At 36.4% G+C, this 26226-nt stretch overlaps 2 protein-coding genes across 3 annotated transcripts in view; one reads left to right on the top strand and one right to left on the bottom strand.

Annotated features, from left to right (window-relative positions):
• LOC109102360 (receptor activity-modifying protein 1-like) overlaps positions 1-112 on the bottom strand; it is a 7067-nt gene extending 6955 nt beyond the window's left edge. Inside the window, exon 1 of the mRNA XM_019115713.2 lies at positions 1-112. This exon is cut by the window's left edge and continues 41 nt beyond it. Within this exon, the coding sequence (XP_018971258.1) occupies positions 1-14 (14 nt within the window). The 5' untranslated portion in view covers positions 15-112.
• A 4522-nt stretch (positions 113-4634) lies between these two features.
• LOC109102790 (histone-lysine N-methyltransferase EZH1-like) lies at positions 4635-21305 on the top strand. 2 transcript variants are annotated; one of them, XM_042719868.1, is made up of 20 exons: positions 4635-4970; positions 9247-9397; positions 9801-9926; positions 11132-11254; positions 11702-11819; positions 12391-12603; positions 13158-13260; positions 14608-14771; positions 15094-15185; positions 15309-15471; positions 16619-16800; positions 17349-17440; positions 17534-17562; positions 18336-18461; positions 18983-19161; positions 19446-19541; positions 19663-19744; positions 19863-19943; positions 20028-20112; positions 20218-21305. In XM_042719868.1, exons 2-20 carry the CDS (start codon positions 9260-9262, stop codon positions 20276-20278), a joined length of 2253 nt encoding a protein of 750 aa, XP_042575802.1. In that variant the 5' UTR covers positions 4635-4970; positions 9247-9259; the 3' UTR covers positions 20279-21305. The 2 variants fall into 2 exon arrangements, with proteins under 2 accessions (XP_042575802.1, XP_042575803.1); XM_042719869.1 differs by lacking the exons at positions 4635-4970; positions 9247-9397; positions 9801-9926; positions 11132-11254 and adding an exon at positions 11269-11483.
• Positions 21306-26226: the final 4921 nt, after the last annotated feature.

Below are 26226 nucleotides of genomic sequence, written 5' to 3'. Positions count from 1 at the left end.
GATATGTGTGCCATTATGCTTTAATCCTGTGGTGGTTCTAACTGTATGTCCACCTCAGCTTGGAACTCTTCAACAGGAAGACTCTATTAAAACAACAGGATGTGCTCATTTCCTTAAAGGGCTGATGGATTCACAAATGGAGAGACATTATTATTATTATTACAGATGGGGCGGGGCATCTATTCTATCGTCTTCTGTCTATTGGTCTGTCATATAAAATATGTGCGTTTGTCACTTTACACTTTAGTTTAACAGCATATTTGTTGTGTACATTCATTTGAGATTGTATGTTTTCCTTCTAACACTACTCTCAGTCAGTTTAAGTAGGAGAGTGGATGGACTGGAAACTTTTTTTTTTTTAATTAACAAAGCATGAGCCAGATTTTGCTTTTAGCTTGGCTCATTTGTTTATCATGTAGAGTACAGTATATATATGATGTGGTGTATGATGTTTTGGTGTAAGACCAGCTGGTATTTACTGAGGAAACTTTGCGGAAATGGAGGAATCTGCTATTCAGGATGCTTTCCACATTTGTTGTTTACACATATTTCACTTATTAATTACATTATAAATTATTTATTATCAATTATGTACAATCCCAATATAGGGTGCGTTCAAAATCCCAAACCTGCATGTTCTTCTGCATGGACATCCAAATACATGTATAATATAAAATAATTACATTGTAACTAAGACATTTCTTTAAAATATTAGACAAGAACTGGCTTCTGTGGTAGGTCTCACAGTGTTTATTATTATAGAGTTGAGTATGCAGCCTCATTCCAAATAGACTGTTTCTTTTTGATGTTTCTGGCAGGGATTCTGTTAACCTCATCGGGCCGTACAGGGGGTCTAACCCCAGATGCTTTGGAGAGTTAACTGTGCTGCAGAGATAAAGCCTGATGACAAATCCACCCCCTGAGCATTGGCTCAGAGTGTCTACCCTCGCTATTGACGTACACAGAGCTACACCACTGCCATTGACGCATGTACACTATGACCACCACTGGCGTGCACTAAGTTCAGCTCAGGAGTGATGCAAGAGGAGAAAGTATCATTCCCTTAGAGTTTCTGTCCACACACTCTCTCACAGCCACAGATGTGTAAGTCAACGTCTGGCAATTCCCCCTCTCTCACTCAGCTGGACTTGGTCTGGTGCCTGGTGAAGTTCTGAGGATCCAAATTACTTCCACATTTGATTCACATTAGTAAGGAGAGGCTTGTTTTCCACCCTTAATTGGTTTGCTCTGTTTATAAAGCAGATTAAGTTAGAGAGACAGAAAACACAGGGTTTATTTAGCAGTTTGGGACACTTCACTTTTTACAGTATTTTACAACTGATAAACATCAGAAAAGCTGATTATAATTGGGATCACACAGGGATGACATTGTCACACTGATACTGCGGTTCACTAAAATAAAGTTTAGTAAAGTCAAAAAACTTTTTTTTCTCCCCCATAGGAACACATGCTGCTCAGGTTTGTGAACAGAAAATGTGCTCAAATTGTTCATAAATGCAATGTAGGTCAGTGGTTTTTAAACTGTGGGTCAAAGCCTGTAGTCTGATTCATGAAACAAATGACTCTTAGTAGTCAGTTCTTTTAATGAATTCTTCAAAAAGATTCACAATCTCAAGAGTTCAGTCTGAATCCCTTAGAAAAATAAGTAACTTACTCAATCCATAAGTGTAGTTACTGAATCTTACTGAACCTCCATGTCAATGAATCTCTATCTGTTAAAAAAAAATATATATTTCAGTCTTAAATTAATTTGGTCTTTGTTTGTTTGTTGTTATTTTCTTCTAGTAAAAGTTTAGAGTGAGACGTACACTTTTAAAAAATAAAGGTTCTTTACTATAATCTTTAGAAACTTTCCACTGTACAAATGGTTCTTTACAGTTGGAAAATGTTCTTTAGATTTTTAACATATTCTTCACACTTAGAAAAAAACTGTTATTTTAAGAAATGTTCACTGAAAGTTTTTTTTTTTTTTGGTGGAACCCATGGCACCTGTAATGCGGGAGGCATGAAGGCAGGGTCGCCTCCAAATGCAGCTTAATTGTATCAGCGTAGTCAAACACAGACAAGGGTCAATCACTAGCAGACAGTAACAGGAGGGCAGACAAAAAAGTAATCAAACACAGGCAGTGGGTCAAAACACAGGAACAGACTAAACAAGAATACAAAGAAATGCTAGCTGAGTAGCAGTAGCAAACAATACAGGTGTGGGTGTAATTAGTTTCGGGTACGGAGCTAGTGGGAAATGTAGTCCATGGTGAGAACTGACTGGTTTCGTGACAGCACCACTGCAAAAATCCCCTTTTGAAACTTTAAGTGTGTTCACTGATGCAGTAATATAATAAAAAAATGTAAAAAAGTATGTAAACTATATTCATTTTGTATTCAAATATCAATCTCAAACAGAAAGCTTTTTCATTTACATCCTTTACATTTTAGGACATGCTTTTACCCAAACTTATTTACAAAAAAGGAGCCTCTGGAACTGTCTCTTTAAAGCCTCTGTATCTGGAGTTGTTCAGCAGCATGTCAAATGTCACAGTCTCTACTATATTTCATTTCATCCTCTAAACTCCGGGCCTCAGAGCAAAGAACCCATCCCTCAGTACCCCACACCGGCTGATACTAATCTTCATTTGACATGCCAAAACCAACATCCAGGGTTTACATTGTACATAATTAAAAACTTTCCACAGATAAGACCTCCCTCTTATGTCTATCTTTCTGTCTGTTTGCTTCTGTTGTGAGGTCCAAGATAAACACCGGACTGGCCTAAGAAAACCCTGTTAGGATGGGCCCATTACTGGGATAAGGGTGTGAGGAAAAATTGCGTTGTCACTCCATCTATCACATACTGAAGTGCTGAGCAACACCACCTTAAATAATACAAAAACAACAACACAAAACACCTCAACATTAACAGTCTTTAACCAAGCCTGCATTAGTTGTATAAGCATAAGCCAACACACACAATGTCAGTATCAGAAAACAGAAGACAGGATATCTGATTAAATTCAGATACAGTAAACAAAACATTCGTATCTAACAAAATAATTTTTTCCTTGTTATTTAAAGGGATTGTATCGTCATTTACTCGCTCTCATGTTGTTCCAAACCTGCATTACTTTCTTCTGTGTATCACAAAAGAAGTTACTCTGAAGAATGTTGGCAACTAAACAGTGTAGGTTAAAATTGACTTCCATTGTATGGACAAAAACACTGAGACGTTTCTCAAAATATCTTCTTTTATGTTCCACAGAATACAATAAAGTCTTATAGCTTTGGACTGACATGAGGGTGAGTAAATGATGAGCCAATTTTCATTTTTGGTGAACTGGTCTACATCTACTGTGTCTTTTATGTTAAGGTATCAAGAATGCAACAAAAAACTCCTAAATATTATTTCCATGTTCGTACACAACACAAAAGTTTGTTCCTTCACTTGTAGCTTAATGCTATTCAGAAAATGTCAATGAAAACTCTGAGATAGTTATGTCAAAAACTAAAATGAAAATCCCTGTTGTTTCAAACATGACTTTTCCTTGCTTGTTGTGAAACACAAAAAGAGTCGCCATTCACTTCATCGCATATTTTTTCAAATAATATCTAAAACCGAATAGTGTCTGAGATTGTCCTTCTGCCTATCTTATTCTGTGTGTTTAACTAAAGACAGAAAGCCAAACAAGTTTAGAGCAACTTGAGTAGGACTTCTGACTTTTAGGTGATTTATCTCTTCAAAAAAAAGAAAAAAAAAGACTGAGTTATAAATGGCTACAGATCGCCACCTAGTGGATTCATAAATATCATATATCTGTCGAAATCAAGCTATACGAGATGTATTCTTAAAATATATAACATAATATAACTTATTATTATTGCATTTGTAGTTGTAGCATTACTATACCATGCCTATACTATTATTTTTATTGATTTAGTATAAAATATTTTAAAAATAATAGTGGCAACAGCAGTCATTGGTGCTCACATAATAGTAATAGCCAATTACTGATATAATCTGTGCCAGGGAGCGGTAAATGTGTAAAGCATGTATTGCTATTCATACTGTTAAACTGCGTTGCGATCTCTCTCTCTCTCTCTCTCTCTCTCTCTCTCTCTCTCGAGCGCGTTCTCGTTGGTCACGTGTGACTTACAGAGAAGGGCAGTGCCTTCTGTCACGCTGCCCTCGCTCGCTCTCTGGAGGAAAACAGCACATGCTAAGCGCTGCGGATCTCAAGGGAGCCGTACAAAAACAACAAGCATTGGATCCTCAAGCCAAGCCCCTTTGCGCGGAGGAGCCTTCTGTCTCTGCATACATTAACATCCACGTGTACATATACGTAGGCTAAATGATTAGGTATCTTGCTATAAGTAAATACAACTACTTAGATGGTTTATATGTCCCATGTTTTTATGTCAAAAGCACTTTATTTATTTTTTTGCATGTGTATTTTTTATTTATAATTAACACGCCACTGTGGGAATATTCAATAATAATAATTATAATAATAATAGACGGATAATCGTTATTAATCAAATCTTAAATGACGCTTATTAAATGTCAGCGCACATGCATATGTTTGCATGCAGGCTATTAATTATTCAGAAAATGAGTTGCATTATTATTTTCCTCCTCGGCGCACTGGTAGCCTGTGGTCCAGCCAAAGCGAGCTGGAGTATGTTCCTAATACAGACGTCACCCTGTGCTCTGACCGTGCCAACCAAGTGCGCAGCTCTGAACTGTACAACTACAACCTCGACATGCTTACGGACGACCGAGGAATCCTCGCATCCCTCAACACAAGCAGTCTGGCACCGACATCTGCAGCGGCTCGCTAGACACGACACCGTTTTTCACTACAGGACGTTTTTGGGCACGCGGACTTCTTTTCTGCGCACTTGAAGCTGAAGCTGATTCGCGAGAGGGTTTAAAGGAAGGAGCAGGGACTCTTAAGGTATTTCAAACTGCGACGGCGATTCATCGATCTCCAGCATGCGCTAGAAAGCTAGTGCATTTGTTGAAGCTTGGCTTAAAGGCCGTGTTGCAGGGTTAATTTTTCAACGAATTTGTGCAGTTTGCTTGCTGGTAATGAACATTTAAACTGTTATCCATTGTATTTTATGTTGTTGGGGATCACAAAATGGAATAAAATACGAAAAAGTAGGTACTATCTTACAGCGGTTTGCAACGATTCTCCTTTCCCCCACAATGCATTGCATTACGTCACATTGGGGAGAGAATTTACCAAAGCCCGCCTTGAGAGTATTGAGAGTGACTAGAGAGACGAGTAGTAGACGAGATTATTCAGATAGCATAGATTATAGATAAATAGATATAGATAGATAGATATCGACCAACAGCGACCAAAACGCACTCACTTTCCTACAGCACCAGCTTTCCAACGCAGTTTTCTACACAAGCACCAGCCAAACATAGCGACAGACACACTCACACACACACACTCTCACACACTCCGGAGGAAGAGATAAACGCTTAGAAACGCCCATATAGCTAGCATGATGCCTTCTATTTCTAGATGACAAAGACAAAGTTTACCAGTACGACACTATGACAAAGGTTACCGGTACTTATCTGAACTAATGTCATGATCACTGCCACTAGATATAAAGAAAACGTTTATTTTTCACTCGGTGCTATCCAATGACAGTAAAATATATATATATATATATATATATATATGTGTGTGTGTGTGTGTGTGTGTGTGTGTGTGTGTCGTTATTGTGCACTGCTGCTCGTAGACTAGCTACAGTGCTCATTGCTAAATGATAGCAACTCACCAGGACACTTCACCAACTCTCCACTCATTCTCCTCGGACCATGCATTTAATTGGCTTTGAAGGCCATCAGTTCTTGGCAATTCCTCATTTGCTCTCTCACGTCTGGCTGGTACAAAATTATAGGGCTGCGGGCCATCATACATGTTGGCTCTTGCCACCTCCTCATCCCAGTTTTTATCGCTACATTGTCCTAAAATCGTTTTTTCAACGTGTACCACTTGCATAAACACTGCGTCCGTAGGCAGTATTATCCGTAGGGGCTGTCATTGTTGTTTCGCGTCCTGTGTGACATCGGAACTCGGAGTACATCGATCTAGTACGAGTTCACGGGTGGGAAGTCACGGGTTTGACTGCCGTTCCAGTGCACTTTCATGGGTTTAAGGTTGGAAAAACACGGGTTACGGGTTGCCAGGAACGCGCATCATACTAGGCAGAGGCTACCCTTTCCTCCACTTCTCCCCAATGTGACGTCATCACCGAATTGCGTAAAAAAAAACCGTTAATACCAAAAACGTAAAAAAATGGTCTTTAAGGCCATTTTTGAGACATTTTAAAAATGATATACAGCTATTGCACGCATTTTTTTACCTATGACCGACATTGATGATGGATGGCATCCTTAAAGTTTAATAAATCGTCTAGGCGTGTATCGTTTGCTATTGCACGTATTTTTTTACGTGTGGCGTTGTTGAAGCTTGGCGTCCTTCATTAACGCTTTCGCTCGTGGCCCGTGCAGCCTTGCCTTATTCGTTCCCAAACAACATTTTATATTTCATTTCAGTTCCTCGAAAGTTCGATAAAGCAGTATCGGAGGGTTAAGATTAAGAAATGGTGAAAAGTGTACTACGCACTTATCAGCACCGTGGAGATAGGGGCTCGTGAGAGACACGCCCACTTCCAGTGTGAGGAGCCAGCGCGTGTTTTTCCCCGCACAGTGTCGCTTGGATGAGATTTGCATGGCCTGTTTTGTTCTGTGGCAGCCAACGCGTTACTTCTAGTCATTTTCCATTAAATGACTGTTTGGGTAACCTGGAGTGCAAATCTGAATTGGAGCCCTTTAAATGGTGTGTGATGCGGAATGTTAGTTGTGTTTTGTGAACTGCAGGGGGCAGTAAGCGAGTCCTATGCAGTCACTACTGATGATAAAGTTTGAGTCATGCAATTTATCGGTCCCTTGTGTGTGTGTGTGTGTGTGTGTGTGTGTGTGTGTGTGTGTGTGTGTGTGTGTGTGTCTGTGAAAGAGAGTGAGTCACATCTGACGGGAACCCTTATGGAAGGTGCTGTTTATCACATCCCAGAGAATATGTTTACCATGAAGATGAATCTATGGATTCACGAGAAGCACTATCAATACAGATGATTTTATGCACCATAATATACAGTGTTGGGAAGGTTACTTTGAAAATGTAATAGGTTACAGATTACAAGTTACCCAATACCCTGTTTAAAATTTAATAAGTAGTGTAATTATTTCAATTACTTTATTAAAGTAATGTAACTGATTACATTTGAATACTTTTATAAATTCCTAGCAGATTTCTAGCAGTAGTACTTAACAGTGATTATTTCCAGACTTTCAAAATCCTTCATCACTTGAATTAAGATTATTTAATTTTAAAGCACAGCCACCACAAAATCTGACTTTAGCACCTCTTTTTACTTTGAGTTCGTTCTGAGGTTAAATACAGATTTAAAGGGGTCATGTGATGAGATTTCAAGTCAACCTTTTTTTCTCTTTGGAGTGTTGCAAGCTGTTCTTGAATAGATAAGATCTCTAAAGTTGCAATGATTAAAGTCTCAAACCCAAAGATATGTTCTTTATAAAAGTTAAGACTCGTCCACGCCCTCCTAAAACGCCTAGTTTAAACACGCCCCCACATGTCTATGTCACGATGTGGGAAGATTTGCATAACACCGCCCAAATGTTTACGCAAAGAAAGAGGTAACTTTGATTCTCGCTGTAGTATTGTTGCTGCCGCCATGTTGTGGAGACACTTTGTGTTTCGGTGTGAAAGTGAAACTACTTTGTTTGGCCTTTCAAAAAGAGGACACAACTAGAAATCAGTGGTTAAGTTGTATTTACAAGATTGTTCCAGAACAATTCAACCCATATATTTTCGAGTGTGTGCAGCGCATTTTATGGAAGACTGTTTTCTATGAGAGTAGCCTACAAGGCTGTTTCTATAAAGTGGGGCAATAACAACTTTGCAAGGATAGTCTGGCGCTTCTGACTCACAGCCTGTAAGTACGTTTTTATATTTAAAGAATTTGCCACTGGCCATTCAAACGTGAGTTTTGATCAGTGTAGAGTAGCACTTGTTGTTTTTCCTTTATCCGATCACAAATCCAGACATGGGTTTATGTTTATGCGGCGTGATGCAACTCAACACATAAAAAGACAGTATAAGTCATTATTATCAGTAATTATGTCCCCACTGGATGCAACAAATGCCTCGTTTGTAATGGGTTTATTGTTTTTTTTCTTCTGGTCGTGCCGGGACACACGGCATCACAGTGTTAAGGGCCATAACATCACAATCACACGCATAAAGTATAAACCCAATCACAACGCACTGGATAGCTGGCCAATCAGAGCACACCTCGATTTTCAGAACCATGAGCTTTGTAAAAATCGACACGTTTCAGAAGGCGGGGCATAGAGGAGAAACAATAATGTACAGTATGTGGAAAATAATGTGTTTTTTAAACCTTAAACCGCATAAACACATTTCATTACACCAAATACACAAAATAATGTTATTTTTAGCAACATCATATGACCCCTTTAAAATAATAAAAAGCCGTTTAATAACTATGATATGGTTTCTGAAATCTTTGCATAGCTGGCGTCTAACAGTGCCTTGGAAAAAGCAGTTAATCTTGAAACATAAAGCTTATACATAAACCCAAACAGGAAATCAAACTATTGAATAAGATGAATGAATTATTGAATAAGCATTTGTCCTTTTCTGTGTCCTAAACTCCTGAAACATTGGTGTCTCATATTTTAGAGCAGAGCAAATTTAGGAAAGAAATCAATCAAATCTTTATGTGTGTTTGAAAATATTCAGATACAACCCCCTTTGTAATCGTTAACATTTTCAGAAATAACTGTAATTTAATTACATAATTTTTCTAAGTTACTGTAACAGAGTACAGTTGCATTTATTTTGTAATTAAATCACATAATTCCTTTACATGTAACTAGTTACTCCCCAACTATGTATATTTATATATAATAATTATTATGTCTAACATATACATCTTGCACACACACATATAAGACTTCTTTGAATTTTCAAAAATCGTCTGAAATATTAATTTTATAAAATTCTTAAACATACTGTTTGTTCCAGTGTTGTCGGAATGTGAGCTCAGCTCAGCTGGAAGTGTATTTATCCCAAATATAAGTATTGCTCCTGTGCATTGTAGCCAGGTGAGGCTGATGATGGAGGAGGCGTCAGGTCCCCGGTCCTGCACTGCAAAGCCCCCCCGCAGTCTACTCGAATGGAAGAAGAGAGTCAAGTCTGAGTACATGAGGTTAAGACAACTGAAACGCTTCCGCAAAGCTGAGGAGGTCAAGGTAGAAGGTCTTTTGCAGTATTGTTTTACTTTTCGTTCCTTTACTCTTTCAATATAATTTATTCTGTATTTCTGTACTAGTCTGGGGTCAGACTGGAGTAATGATGCTGAAAATACAGCAGGAATAAATTACATCATTAAATTATTATTTTAAAATGTATTTAAATATAAAACACTTATTTTAACTCATAATTAAATGTCATAACATTACTGTTTTACTGTATTTTTCATTAAATAAATGCAGCTTTTGGTGAGTATATCTGACTTCTTTCAAAAAATGTTTTTCGTTATTCTGACACCTTTTATTTCCTTGATTTGTTTTCTATATCATTCTAATTAGAAAATGTAGCTTTCAATTCATATAATTCAGTCTTTTTAACTATTAGGCTGTGTGTTTTTCACAGGCTCTTTTCCAGTCAAATCGCCGCAAGATTGAAGGAAGAACTGAGCTGCTGAATGAGGAATGGTCCAAGCTCCGAATCCAGTCCATTCCCCTTCCCACAACCAGTGGCTCTCTGCCCAGCAAAAAGGCAAGAATGACACAGCTGGAGGCCTTGACCACCACAAACCAGTGTCAGTCATCTTGCATCTGCTCTATGACACTAGATCGCTTTACTGTGAATTGCCCCTGCTAATTCAGCACAAGACTGTCCCCGCTAGTTGATTTATGAGCCAAATCAATGCATAGTCAGCTTTGCCTCGCCATTTCCAAACATAATTTATTCTAACAAAATGCCAGTAATGATTCAAGATCAGGTGCCACAGTTTGCCTTCTATTTCCTGCAGAACCTACTTTATCCTATCCTACATGACAAGCGTTTAGATCAATGTGATGTAATTAATGGACTGACTGGGGCACAGTTAACCTCTGATTAATTAGTCAGGGCAAATATTACCAGCAGGCCGGTAAAATGCAGCAGTGGTATTTTTTTCTCTTCATGAAATTGCTCTGTTGCCAAAAATGTATTTGTATGTTAGCCAAGCCAGAGCTCAATATCTGAAACTCCTGTGATATCCACAATAAAAGCAGCCAGCGGGCACAGCAGAGCATAGCTCTCTGTGGAATACAGAGAGACTGCTCAACATACCAGCACAGCTGGATCCTGCTCGCAACAGCACTGGAAAACAATACCATACTTGATGTTCTTTAGATAACACCAAACCAAATATTTTGATTAGTGGATTATGATATTGTAATTTCCCCGGGCACACATTTGGTCCCAGTTCAATTCTTCTTGACCTTATGACATTTCTATCACTGATTTGGTTTGGAATTAAATTCTTTCATTATTTATTCACCCTCATGTTGTTCCAGTATGAATTTTTCGGTCACACTTTATTTTAAGGTCCAGCTCTTGCTATTAACAAACCATGTACTACGACTTTTAGCTTCAGTTAATGTTTATTGTAAAATGCATGGAAAGGAGTGACCAGTTTAATTCTTGAAATTTCTCCTTTTTTCCCGGAAGAAAGAAAGTCATACAGGTTTGGAACCATTTAAATGATGACAGTATTTTAATTCTGGGTCAACTTTTCTTTTAATAATAGATAAACAATAGATTTAAATTCAGTAATCTGTCAGTAAAACACAGCCAATGTAAAATGTATATATTCAAATGACATTGACTAATTAACATATGCAGGACTAAAGCAATTTTACGGTCCTTGAATAGTTTTGAGTGACACTTTGACTTGTCTTCTGTTTTCCTGTCTTCTCTTTCTTGTCCAATCACAGTTGTGCATGGTAGAGTCTGGCTTTCCATCTTTTCCATACCAGGCAGTTGCCATGCGTCCCTTGACAACTGTTGCTGGGATACCATTCATGTACTCCTGGTCCCCTTTGCAGCAGAACTTCATGGTACTGGATGTGGACAATAAGCGCACACACATTAATACACATAAAAAGCACTCAATCATGATCACCATTAGAAGCCTGTGTCTGCAGACAAATAAGGAGAGAGAGAGAGATGAAAATAGAAGAACAGCATCATTTATGACACTGGTCATTCTGAAAGTAGGTCAGCCTGCAGCAGCGCATTCACATGTTCTGACAGCTCAAAGCATGTGTTTTTGAAGTCATCTCTCAGGTATAGGAGGATGTGCATCTTTAAACGCCTACACTCACTTACAGGCACAAATATAGGAATACACAAAAACAGCCTCCCACAAAACACATTTACAATATTGTTGTGCATTTATCTTTCATTAGAAGAACCTCACTGATGCATGAATGCATATGGAACATGTCTTTATATAAATCAATAAAATCTCTAAAAAGTCTTTCCTACCTCTCTCTGTTTCTGAGGTGGAAGATGAGACATTTCTGCATAATATCCCTTACATGGGAGACGAGGTGTTGGAACAGGATGAAGCTTTCCTGGAAGAGCTAATTGACAATTATGACGGGGTGCATGGAGACAGAGGTGAGCATAACACTTATGTAATCACAGAAACATTAAAATACATTTTATGTTGTTTTTGGAAATGTCATTGTCAGCTTTATTTATATAGCGCTTTTAACAGTACAGATTGTCAGATTGAAGCTCTTCTGGAAAGCCCTGAATGTTTTACATGCGTTTTTGATTGTTTTTGTAAGTGTCATTTTTTTATTAAAAATACAATAAAAAAGTAATACTGTGAAATATTACAATTAAAAATTAATTACAAAGTTACATTTTCAGAAACCATTACTCCAGTCATGTGATCCTCTAGAAATCATTCTAATATGCTGATTTGATGCTAAAGATACATTTCTTATTATTATCAATGTTGAAAACAGTTGAGCTGCTTAATTTTTTTTGCGGAAACTGATACTGATAGAAGTCGTTTGTATCATTATAAATGCATCGTTGCTGATTGAAAGTGTGCATTTCTTTAAACAGTACTGACCCCAACATTTTTGAACTGTAGTGTTCACTGTTCATGCTAATCAATATATAACTTATATGTGAATCTTAGACAGGCAGTAAGTATGTAAGTATCTTGTACCAACAGAAGGAGGCTTCATAAATGATGAGATCTTTAAAGAGCTGGTGGAGGCACTGAGCCAATACTCAGACCCAGAGGAAGAGGAGGAGGAAGAGCCCTCAGAGCGAACAGAGAATGAGGAGGAGGAGGAGGAGAAAGAGGTGCAGAAAACTACAGCTGAAGGAGCAGAAGAGTCAAAAGTGTGCATCTTCAAAAGGAAGAGGAGTAGCACTACTGAAGGTGAATTAGTTTTGAGCAGAAGCAAAATAATGGAATAATTATTATAATAAAATTTAATGTAAAATATATGATATACATTTAAAACATATTTATTATTTGTTTGAAAAACGTTTTAAAAATGTATTAATGCCTATTATTAAAAAAAATAAGAAGAAGACCTTTAAATAAATAAATAAATCAGTAATTTTGATGATCATGTTAAGTAAAATTACCATAGAATTAGGGCTTTTAATAGACGGTGTAGCACTGTACAGCTTTCAGCTTTCCAGTGATCTGAATTTCACTGGTTTACCAACAAATAGACTAGAGCTCACATGCTTTGCCCATCAGATCAGCCTGTCTCTATGTCTATGTGCAATTGTTTGCTCTGAGTGTCGCCTCTATTCCCAGTGAGGGCTGTTTGTTCATTCAGTTTGTTTTAGGACAGTATCCAGTTACGGTACACCCTGACCCTTACACATGCACACACACTTAAGCCCATGCACTACTCTACTTTTGCTTTAAAAGTCAACTTCAGGACTATGCTGATTTTAGTCTCGCTTTTCCCTCACTAGGAAGAGAGCTCTCCGCCAATAAGAAGATTCCCCATGACAAGATTTTCACAGCTATTGCATCTATGTTTCCATACAAAGGCACCATGGAGGAGCTGAAGGACAAGTAGGCCACCTTGTTGAATTTTAAACCTTCATTTTTAGAAATGAATGGAATCAGGACATGAGGCAGATTCAAACTGGCTTCTCTCAATGCACGACAAACTGTGTATGCTGTCAAACTGTTTTCTAAATACTCCCATGTCTGCTATTGTTTGGACAAACAGGTTAGCTTGTTTTAGTGATTTTCAGTTCAGTCCAGTTAATTGATGTACACGATGCTGTCCCAAACAAAAGCTTTTATTCACCAATAGTATGCATCCATAATGGCAAACCTAACATGCGTGCACATTCTTCACATGACTAGGAAAGTATGTGTCATGCCATCTTCAAGCTGTGGTAAATGAAGGTTCATGGGAAGCTCCTCGAGCTCTGCTGTCAGCTGGCAGCAGTGGAAACAAAAACCCGTCACAGTCTGCCTTATCATCCAACTGTTTACCATTTCATATCATTATTGTTCATTCCACCAGCTGTGCTCATTTTATTTCTTTCCGCTGGCTGGGGGAAATCTGTGGGTGAGAGTTGTATTTAATGGCCTGTTATGTGTGTCAGACAAATTCAGCACTTTAAAGGGATAGTTCATCCAAAACAGAACAATCTGTCATCATTTTATTCACCCCAAACCTGTATTACTTTTTTTCTCTCTTTTTTTTTTTGCACTTACAAATACACCGCAATAATACTTAAATACAACAGCTCATTGTGGCTATGGCTTTTATTGTGCAACATGTGGATGAGTAAATAATGGCAGAATTACACATACACTACCGTTCAAAGTTTAGGGTCAGATTTTTTTTTTCTTTTTTTTTTTTAAATTAGTAGTTTTATTCAGCAAGGACACATTAAATTGATCAACAGTGACTAAACACATGAATAATGTCACTAGAGATTTCTGTTCCAAATTAATTCTGTTTCTTTCTTTAATTCAGTCAAAAAATGTATCATGGTTTCCACATAAATGTAAAGGAGCACAACTGTTTTAAACATTTATAATAATGAGAAATATTTCTTGAGGATTTATTTAAATGAAAATTCAGCTTTGCATCACAAGAATACATTTAATACATTACATTTTACAGTATGTCCACAGAGAAAATAAATATCAAAAATAAATGACATAAATACTAAATTAGAAAATGATTATACAATTATTTCAAATTTGAATAATATTTCACAGTATATATTAAAATATTCTAATATATAATATACATTGTCATATTTTTGACCAAATAAATGCAGTCTGGTGAGCATAAAATACTTCTTTCAACCCCAAACCTTTTAGTGTAGTTTCAGTTTAGTGTGTTTTGCTGTTATTACAAATACTAGTGTAAGTGTATTTTTCTCTTTCTTGCAGGTATAAGGATCTCCTGGAGCCATCCAGCCCTGTGAAGTTGCCTCCTCTCTGCACGCCCAACATGGACGGCCCCTTTGCCAAATCTGTTCAGAGAGAGCAAAGCCTGCACTCTTTTCACACACTTTTCTGTCGCCGCTGCTTTAAATATGACTGCTTCTTGCACCGTAAGAAATTATAGTCCTTCTCTAGCCTTTTTGTGTTTATTTAAACGGAGAGCATGATGCTACAGTCTGTCTTTCAGTGCATGTTCCCGAATTATGTACAGTGCAATACCTTTCATGTATGATACCATATTGTACAATCTTCATATATGCCCTGCTTAAATTTGGCAATAAAGTTAGTCTGAAACGATCTGCTCACAAGTGGTCAGCTGAGTATTATACTATATTAGTATAAGTATAATTATAATTATGCTATATTTAGCAGTGACTACTTATGATCGAATCATCTAAAATGGATGTAAATTAGTACGTTGTTTGTGTTTAGCTTTCCATGCATCTCCTAATGTGTATAAGAGGAAGAATAAAGAGATCCGAATGGAGACAGAGCCCTGCGGACTGGACTGCTTTCTGCTGCAGGTAACAATTTCATAAGTTTTTCTATTTAGTTGAGAATTTATAATTTTATGAACTTGGATTACATTTATAATTTAATTAAATGTATAATTTATAAAAATCTCTTCATCCCTTCTTTGTTCACAGAAAGGGGCAAAGGAGTTTGCTGATCAAAACATGCAGAAGTCTCAAAGGCCCCGTCGTCGACGGCGACAGCCCCGCCCTTCGAGTTCCTGTGGCCCCTGCCCCTCAGTCTCCGGTGAGGAGGGAAAAGAAGGAGACAGCGACCATGAGACCACCAGTTCCTCAGGTGCAGTGGATAAAGAGTTAATAGTTTATCCAGACCAAAATAACACAGATGAAACACACAGCCAAGCCTTCCCTTGCCAAAAATAACTCTTGTCCCATGGTGAGTTGTTTGTCTAAACTGCAACAGAGACATCACTGGAAATGTTTGCAGAAACACAGGAACATTATTAGTGGTGCTTGCTAAAGTAATTATTATTATTTTCACCTGCTGGATGATAAAACAGGGACAAAATTGAATAGGCTTCTTTAAACGAGGGATTCAAGCCATATCTAGAGAAAGTTTAATAGAGATTTTGGCCTAAAATCATCACATTCTGGCAACCACCAAATCATGCTTGGAACCACATAAAGTAGCAGTGCACTAACATCAACTCAGAATGGCCTAAAACTCATGCACAGTGTAACAATACCATTACAGATACATCATCTGGTCATCAACCGATACAGGATTACAATCTTTTTAATGTATCATATTGGTTAGTATTGCATATTTAATTGTTTATCATTTTCATTTGTACATTTAGATTACCTTTGCCATCATCTTATGATCACTTAAAGTTAATCTTTAAAGAAACAAATTATTTAATAACATTATGATCTTTAGCAAATTTTAAGATTGATAAGATTAATTAATGTTGTGATGCCTAAATGCACTTGTAGCATTTAAAAATGACTAATTTTAGTTTTTATTGTATTCCAGTGATGGCAAGCAGCCATTACTACAGAAATCATTCTAGCTTGTTGATTTGGTGCTCAAGTCTTACCAGCAATGTTAAAAAACAGTTGTGCTTTCTTATTATTTTTCTGGAAAACAAGACATTTTATTCTAGGATTCTCTGATGAATAGAAAGTTCAAATAACAGCATTTATTTGAAACTGAATTCTTTCAAAACACGTTAAATGTCTTTACACTGTCACTTTGGATCCATTTAACGCATCCTAGCTGAAAAGAAGTAATTTCTTACTAAAAAATTATCTTACTGACCCTAAACTTTTTAACAGTAGGGAATTTGGACTAAATAGTATAGAATTTTAATTTAAGAAATTAATATCAAATATCATATGCTGCTATTCAGTTCTGATTTACTTCAGTAAAGAGTGTTTGGATGAAAACCTGACATTTAGCTGTGTGCATATGTGTGTGTCAGAGGGTAACTCTCGGTGTCCCAGTCCTGCCAAACTGAGACCAGGGGAGGAAGGAACAGAGGAGTCCGATTCACCTCCTCAGTGGAGCGGAGCTGAGGAGTCTCTGTTTAGAGTCCTGCACGGCACATATTACAACAACTTCTGCTCTATTGCACGACTCATTGGTACCAAGACATGTAGAGAGGTACGCACACAAATGACTATGAACAGGAGGTTATTTATGTGTCTTTTGCTAGTTTGGTAATGTATTGTCTGGTTACTCACTAGTAAATAAGTTTATTAATGCAGAGCCAAATTGAATTAAAATGTGTTAAATGTGCAGAAAGTTCTACAGTATATACTCAAAAGCAGAGATGAGAAAAATGTGTGCGTTTAAATGTATGACTGTGAGCCTGTGTGTTTTTCCCAGAAAGACTGTGGTTTGGCTAACTGGAAATGCGATTACCTAAAATCATGTGCTTTTCTTTCATTTAGGGAATAATCCAAATCTTTTTCTAGAAGAGTGTTGTTTTGATTGTGTGTTTGTGTGTGTATGTGCGTGTTAGTGTGTGTGAGAGATCATATGGCAAAGATCAACATGATAATGAGCGGTTACGTCTCAGCTGGGTTTCAGAGTTCTGACTAACGGCCATTAAGTGTTCACTGGATTGTGGTGCAGTGTGTGTGTGTGTGTGTGAGTGTAACATGATGCAATGCTCTGTCTCATGTGATTATGTATGACTTTCTGTTCAGGTTTACGAGTTTGCAGTGAAAGAGATGCTTATTCACCGTGTTCCGCTGGAGGATGGTGGCATCTCACCTCAGAAGAAAAAAAGAAAGCACAGGCAAGATGTTAACACACCCTTACCTGGCTGTTATAAGCTGGATGTTACACATACTAACATTAGAGCTCAACTATGTTTCTGTTTGTTTGATAGATTATGGGCAAAGATACAGCTGAAGAAAGGTAAGACTCTCAACTTCAATACCAGACTGAGACGAGGTTTCAGTGGTTTGGCAGGTTCAGGAATGGACAAACAGAAGGAAAAGTCATGGAGATGTCTGTGGTTAGGGAGATTATTCTGGCTGGCGATTAGTAGTCAGACAAATAAGTAATCAGTTTAATGGTGTGTTCATGTGCATGTGTGTATTTCACATGTACCTTTAAAAATAATGTATTCACTTTCAACACAGAAACAAAGACTTGGCAAACAAATATTAAATATGGTAGAATAACAAAAAATTTAATTTTCTAAAGGTTTCAGTTTTTCATGAAACATTTAAAGTATTTTCAGTATTTGAAAATATTTAAAATGCAGTCAGAATATTGGAATGGTGTTAAAAATTTGCAAATAAAAAAAGCATATCTATCATCATCATAGTAATTATGGTCAGTATAATTCAGTTCTAAAATATTTATTTTTAATCTATTAAATATCATTATTAAAAATTGAAATGGCAGTAACGCTTTACAATAAGGTTCATTTTTAACAGTTAATGCTGTAAGACTCAAGTATTTATTAATCTACACTATAAGCTGATGATGAGTAATTGGTGTTTGTTAATAATATGTTAATCAAACCTTATTGTAGAATGCATGCAAAATTGCTTTTTGTAAGTGCAATTTCTGAAAAGTAATTTAAAAAATATGTATGTAATAATCACAAATTTTTGGAACCATAATGGAAAGTCTTTGTTCAGAACTAATTGCTCTCATTTCCCTTTCTATTTGTCTTCCAGACAACTCATCCAATCAAGTGTACAATTATCAGCCATGTGACCACCCTGAGCACCCATGTGATAGCTCCTGCTCGTGTGTGATGACGCAAAACTTTTGTGAGAAATTCTGCCAGTGTCATCAGGAGTGTGAGTGTGAACACATACACACACATGCAAACTCATGAAATAGATTCTAATTCAAGTACACAGTGTGACATTGTTCTAAAATAAAGGGGAAAACAGCCCTTTTTTGTTTCAGAACATTTAATAAGTAAAATAATACTTTCTTTTTTTTTTATATTTAATAAGAATTTGAAGAAAGGCTATTGGAGTTCTTACTGTATGTACTATGAATTTTTTTCCTTTCTCTCTCACTTTATCTAATCTTACACTGTAGAAAACAATTGTACTGAGTAGATATATAATATCTATAGAATTACATTCCTGTCCAATGCGCAAATATTGCTGCTGTTTTTATGTCTATACACCACTAGAGGGCACCAACAAAACAAGTGAAGAAATGACACTTTAACTCTAAGAAACCATTGCACCATTTTGACATTTACTCAAACTACATGATTTTGAACATCCATTTATTTTAGGTATAAGAACACCTCAAACATTCACAGGTCCCTTTAGCCAAGTTCTGCTCTGGGTTTTTGTTCTAGGTCAGAACCGGTTTCCTGGCTGTCGCTGTAAGACTCAGTGTAACACCAAGCAGTGTCCGTGTTACCTGGCAGTGCGGGAGTGTGACCCTGACCTCTGCATGACCTGTGGGGCCGCAGACCACTGGGACAGCAAACAGGTCTCCTGTAAGAACTGCAGCATTCAGAGAGGAATCAAGAAGGTATGAAGTACATTCCAGTGACACTGTGAGTGATCTGTCTGTCTCTGTCTGTCTGTCTATCTGTCTATCTATCTATCTATCTATCTATCTATCTATCTATCTATCTATCTATCTATCTATCTATCTATCTATCTGTCTGTCTGTCTGTCATTTAATTGTTCCATCGTTCTACCATTATGTTGTTCTATCTGTCTAGCTATCTAGTATATGCTGATATTCAAAAGGAAAATAATTGATACAGAAGATGCTTCAGTGATATAAATGTTGCTTAACCTGTTTGCCAGCACCTGCTCCTGGCCCCATCTGATGTTGCAGGGTGGGGTACATTTATCAAAGAGCCAGTCCAGAAGAACGAGTTCATCTCTGAGTACTGTGGAGAGGTGTGTGGAAATCACACACACCCCTGACGATGAGCACTAGCTGTTGTGATTTTTATGAAAGTTGTGTTTTTAGTGATTTGATTAATGCATTGTGTGTGTGTGTGTGTGTGTGTGTGTGTAGCTTATTTCCCAGGATGAAGCAGACAGGAGGGGCAGAATCTATGACAAGTACATGTCCAGTTTTCTCTTCAACTTGAACAATGGTATCGGCTTCACTCATTCTATTCTATTCTATTCTATTCTTTTCTATTCTATTCTATTGTAGTTGTCTTTTAGATGTCAATTTGGTGTTTTTAAAATAGTGTTTTTACATCATTCCAGACTTTGTAGTGGATGCCACTCGCAAAGGGAATAAAATACGATTCGCCAACCACTCCGTCAACCCCAATTGTTACGCAAAAGGTACTTTATTTCATCACATAAATATCAAAGTACTTTGTGTTGAAGCTATTAAGCATGTTGGTGTGGTGTTGGTTATTATTACAGTTGTCATGGTGAATGGTGATCACCGCATTGGAATCTTTGCCAAGCGAGCCATACAGCGAGGAGAAGAGCTCTTTTTCGACTACAGGTATGTTTTGTTTGTTTCAGCAATACCGTTACATCACAAATAGACACTCGTATATGCAGTTTCATTTCATTTTGTGGTGTCATTTTTATTTTTCCTGCTTCTTAGATACAGTCAAGCGGATGCATTGAAGTATGTGGGTATTGAGAGGGAAATCGACATTGTGTAGACACTTTCCTTGAGTGTGTCCTCATTTTTGCTTACCCACAATGCTTTGCACTTCACTGACGTCACAGATTGATTTGATGATGCAGTCAGATGGTGATGTCACTACCTTAACCTGTGGTTTAATTGACTTGTCTGAACAAGCATTTTTGTTTTCTTCTTTGAGATAACGTTTGTGATGACCTAAAGAAACCAAAAGGTGTCCTCAGATTTACAAATCCACTCCTCCGCATTTGCACTATACGGCCAATAACACAGGATGGATATTGATAGACGTCACCATTTTCTCTGTCATGGAAGGAAAAATGACAGTTCAGACAACTGTCATAAAGTTGTTGTTGTTGTTTTTTTATCCCATCTCTCCATTCATAAGGCTCTGTAAACAGCTTTTGAAATAGCTATAACCTCTATTTGCTCAATATATACTGTAACTGCAAACTGAATGCATCACACTTAGCCGTCATTGTTTCTGGTCAAAATATTCTGTTGTGCAAAACATCAAGCAATATTTCATAGTTACATTTGCACTTATAGTCAGTCAGGTTAGTATCTTCTCTCTTTAGAACAAACTTCAGTAAACTCCTGCAACCTGGTGTCATTTGATGTTAGCCTGTTACTGTAATGTGCATACCTCTGCTATCTATCTATCTATCTATCTATCTATCTATCTATCTATCTATCTATCTATCTATCTATCTATCACTCTTGCTGTGTTGCACAAAGCTGGCTCATGTTGTCAGAGAATAGCATTCTAGCTAACATAGCACTAAGGCAGTTAATCTTCATCTCTGCTTAAACTGTATGAGGTTAAATATTGTTAATGTTCTGTAGAAATAAACAAAACAAGTGACCATATAAACCGACAGACTGAATGTGAACTGTGAGCTAAAGAGTGACTTAAAGGATATTGTTTAGCAGGCTTTTTTAAGAGTGAACAAGAGAGTGTACAAAATAGGCCTAGCAAGAGTTAGGGTTTGGGTTTCACTGTCATGTGTTACATTTTATTTAAAATAAAGAACTAAACCAAATGATCATATTTGTTTAACATGCCCTAGAATTGTAACTGCATTTCACATGTCCACTTAATACAAATATGGGCAATAAAAACAAAAACCAGAGAAAAATAAAAAACAATTTAATTAAATTAAAAACTGACATTTTTTTTTTTATATTATCTCAAAATTTATCTCAAAACACTGAGCTTTCTGAAAAAGGCAAGTGTAATTGAATTTCCAGATGCTTTAAAAGCAGGTATATCCTTTGGACACACTTAACTCTATCAGACATATATTTTGTCAAATGACAAAAACAAGATATGCACCTATCTGGAATCCGTTATAGAAAGAGTCCTCAGAGTTAGCTTTTCCTTCAGGCTTCTTTTATTAAAGTGTCATTAGGGATTTGTCTTGATTCTACACAGTCATGGTCATTTACAATGAGGTTGACACAAACAAAACCAGAACTAAAGAATTAGGAAAACTCAAAATGAACACCTTGTCACACCTGACCACAAACCTGAAATTACCTGCTTGTAAGAGGATACCATTATTTTATTTTATTCCATGAAACTAGTTCAACTTTAACTTTTGAGATTTATTTTTGGCAAATGCTTCGCATTCACAGGACCTACAGTTCCCCTGAATCAACCTCAAGAGCACAGTGGTAATAAAAGATCATTGCGATCACAATGATAACAAGTAATAGAACAAATAATGCACGCAGTATTCATTTACCCTCAGCAGATGCAGTTAAATGTACCGTTCAAAGGTTTGGGGTGTACAATTCTTTCACGTTTTGGAATTAAGTCTCATGCTCACCAAGGCTGCATTTATTTGACCAAAATGTCAGTAAATACAGTGAAATATTATACTCTCAGAAAAAGGTACAAAGCTGTCACTGTGGCAAAAGCTAATGTTATTACTTACAGTGTGTGTGTGTGTGCATGTGTATATATATATGTATGTATATGTGTGTGTGTATATATATGTGTATATATATATATATATATATATACTTAACTACCACTTTTGATAAAATTAATGCAGCCTTGAAAAAAATCGTATTGACCCCATACCTTTAAAGGGTATTTTACTTAAATGGTATGTTTGCACCAAGTACAAATAGCATCTTGTTTACAGTGCAAATAGTGATAGATGCTACTTTAAAAAAATGAAAAGAAATAACAAAACAAATAAAAAAATCAATGCTATTTGCACTATGGATAAATTGCCTGAGAAACAGTGGGTTAGGTTCATGAAATAGCCACTGTTAACAAAGTTGGCTGTTTGCACAAAAGATACATACAGCTACTATTGTCACCAACATGACAGTCAGAGTAGAATTCTTTTTCCACAAGATAAATGGCCTACAAGATTTCAGATTTGTTGAAACAGGACTTGTTAATATGTAGTGCATTTGGAAAAGATGAAGAAAATACTTCACAGTGAATTAATGCGTTCATACAGTATGTAAATGAAAAAAAAATGCATTAAATGTAAAATGAAAAAAAAAAGACAATTCCCTACAAAACAAAGGTGAAGGTCCCGTATTAGGTAATACATTTCTTCCATTGAAACAAATGGACCTCCATGTGCCGATAAGTGATGTTTTCTTCAAACATTCAGATAAATGTATGTCAATGAGGTAACTCTCTTATTGGCTGCAGTATTAGCACAGATGACACACAATACCTCATTTATACAAACATACATCACACGAGCTAGTATACCAGCCCTCAATCACTGTCATTTAAACCATCCGCTCGCTTCTCATTTCACATTTACATTCATCTGGAACAGACTGTGGCTTACATTTACTTTTGTCTGAGCATCACCAAACTTTGGTGTTGGTATTCAATCATTTATACCGACTGTGAAGTTTTAAAGAAAATGTCAAGTAGGAAGAGATTCTGAGAGGTGTTTGTCCCTGTTAAATTTAATATTTCTTTACAGTAGCATTTCATTCTTCATTCAAGACACTCTTCAAAGTAAAAACGAAGTGAAAGTCCATATTTGACTGGTTTAGAAGATGATAGAAGGGAAGAAGTAAAAGAATGAGAGATACATAAAAAAAAAGAATGGAAACGAGACAAAACCTGGCAGAGGTCATGAGGTTAAAGCTGGACTTATTCATTCAGTGCTCATCTATTCAAAATACTCTCACATGCCTGCCTATTTTTATACAAATTAGAATGATAAAAAGAGAAGTACACTTTATTTATACATATACATAAACAGCATAATCTGTGGGTGAATATTATGTGATCTCTTTGATAAAAGCTCGTATGGCTCTGTTAAAGAAACAGACTAAAGAACATGTGCCTGGTTCTGGAAGCAGCGGATTCTTACTTTTCTTATTGCATTTCGATGAAAAGTGCAGTAGTCATGCAAAATGCATAGCTTCTAAAGATAATACATATTTGCTCTTTTGTTGTAATAGCTCATTTTACATCTGGAAAGCTGATGGAAGTGCTCTAAGCTCTTGGTAAAACAGCTAAGAAGCGGCAGCAGCAATAATGGTGTCCTACAGCAATCACATGAATGAACTGATTAAAACCACGACTTTATACATGGGAGTCTTTCATCCACAGACCATCTATGATGTGTGAAAGCCTCTTGACCTCGATAATCAGCTCAGTGTTTCAGGCTAAGAAAGCTTTCATATGTGACCTCATGTAAAAATATCAGCTGCTTTATGATTATTTCTGTCCAAAATCTACCTGTAACAAACCACCAAAACACATTAATGTTGCCTTTCCTCTAAAATTTTAAAGATGCAGTTTTAGTATTTCTGTCACTCAGTTATTGTTGATCCAAAGCTACCACAGTTTGTTCACCTTTTTCTGATCAATATGTAGATTATAATAGATTCACAACTACACGTGAACACATTCAGCCCACAGAAGCTCCACACGATAAAAAGTGCAGACTCTCTAAAACAGTGTTTTCCAAACAGTTTTTTTCTTATGTAGCCAACAGACCCATCAATAAGGCAAAATTACCCCATCATCACGTATAAATTAATTCATGATGTAATTTTTTAAAGAAAAACCTGAATTATGGACAAAAAAACACCACAAAAATATAAAACTTGCACACATTACAAAATTCTTTTTTTTTTAAATGAACTGAAAAAAGATATTAAATCCTATAAGTTTTTATATATGTTTGACATCCTTGTTGGGAATCACTGGTCTGAAATGCTTCATCATCAATCACGTGACTTATGAATCAGATGTGGACTGAACAGAAGTATGACATCACTATACTCTATTATTTGAAACTATATCGTTTTGCTTTGGCCCACAGGAAAAACAGCTTCATCCAATCACTGATCTGTGGCTTCATTATAATCAGACACAATACAGTTTTTACCTGCCCTCATTCGTGTACTGTTAGGTTTGTAAAATATGAACTGAAACTTTATTTCAGAGTCAAAAAGTGTAGAGAAGGGCTTGAAAAGGCTGGTGTGTGTTGCTGTAGCAGCAGTGAGAAGAGCATGTAGAGACATAGAACACACCCTGTTCATTACAGCACTCACTGGGCTTTAGTCAAGAAACATTTCTATGTCAATCTTTCATGGAGCTAAAATACTGTGTGGTTTTTACAAAAATCTCCTAATCTTCATGAATCTTATACCACATAATGCAAGATGTGATATGGCTACTATCACAAAAACACCTTTCTGCAGTTTTTGATATGCCACAGAAATAATGTTTCCCCAGACACATTATTGTTCAACACATTAATGTCATTGTGCTCTAAAGAAGCTGAAGCCATTCACTGCCATTGCCTCTTCATCTCTTATAAGCGCTGCAACCAAATTTAGAAAGTAGTAAAACACACATACTGTATAAATACTTGTATACCATTAGCTATGTCTGAGCTAATTCCTCCAAATGTTAATAAAGTTTCAGTGATGTTAAAACAGATATGTGTGAACATATCTACATTTTCCAAGCACTGTACTCTGAAGGTTGTTGTTGTGCATTTTGGGCAGATTCTCTCATGAACACAACAACATGGCTATCAACAAACTACTTCTGCCAGTACACGCAATAATGAGCCAAAACTTTCACTATACACAGGGTTCCCACACCCTTACACCAATTCATTTTCAATTTAGATTTTTTTTTAATAATACAGATTTTTATTACAATATACTATTTATTTTATGGGCATAACTAAAAAACATATATATATATATATATATATATATATATATATATATATATATATATATATATATATATATTCTGTTGACTACAGGGTTTTTTTTTTAATTTTTTATAAAAATTTTTATCCGTTTTCATTTTTCTGGGTTTCCAGCCAATAGTGATTTATTTTTTAATTTTTTTTAAATTTTTTTATTGAGATTCCATTCACAAAAAGTGAATTTGTAACCAATGAAATATTTCTGATATGGGCATAACTACAAAAATTTATATTACAGATGACTGAAATGAACATGAATTTGTCTTTTCCAGTTGTTTATGATATTTAAAAATAATAATGATTTTGTAAAAACAATTTTATTAAGACTGCACACAAAAATCTAATTTCTAACCAATAAAATAGCATGGTGATGGTCATGACTATACAAATATGTAAGGAATAATTGACGATGGGCCATTGAATTATTATAAAAATAATGCACATCTGAGGTGGTGATGCAGAGTGGCCATTACACCTCGGGTGTGCATTATTTTTCTAATAATTTAATGGCCCGGAGTCAATTATACTACGGTTACCACACCTCAAGACATCGATCAGATGATATATTTAAAGGGATTCGTCTGGTTTTTGTACTTAAATCGCTATTGTGATCCAATGCTTCTTTTGCTAGTTCCAAAACGTCATTTTAAAGCTGGTAATGGACGCCTGAGTTGTTGATAGCATTCTAATGCAGTTATTAATGAAGTTATTAAAAAAAGAAATAGAGAGACAGAGACAC

The sequence above is a fragment of the Cyprinus carpio genome, chromosome B3 (genome assembly GCF_018340385.1).
Source record: "Cyprinus carpio isolate SPL01 chromosome B3, ASM1834038v1, whole genome shotgun sequence".
Classification (NCBI taxonomy): Eukaryota; Metazoa; Chordata; class Actinopteri; order Cypriniformes; family Cyprinidae; genus Cyprinus; species Cyprinus carpio.
Note: the sequence above shows the minus strand (reverse complement) of the source record. Positions and strands in the feature narration are given on the sequence as shown.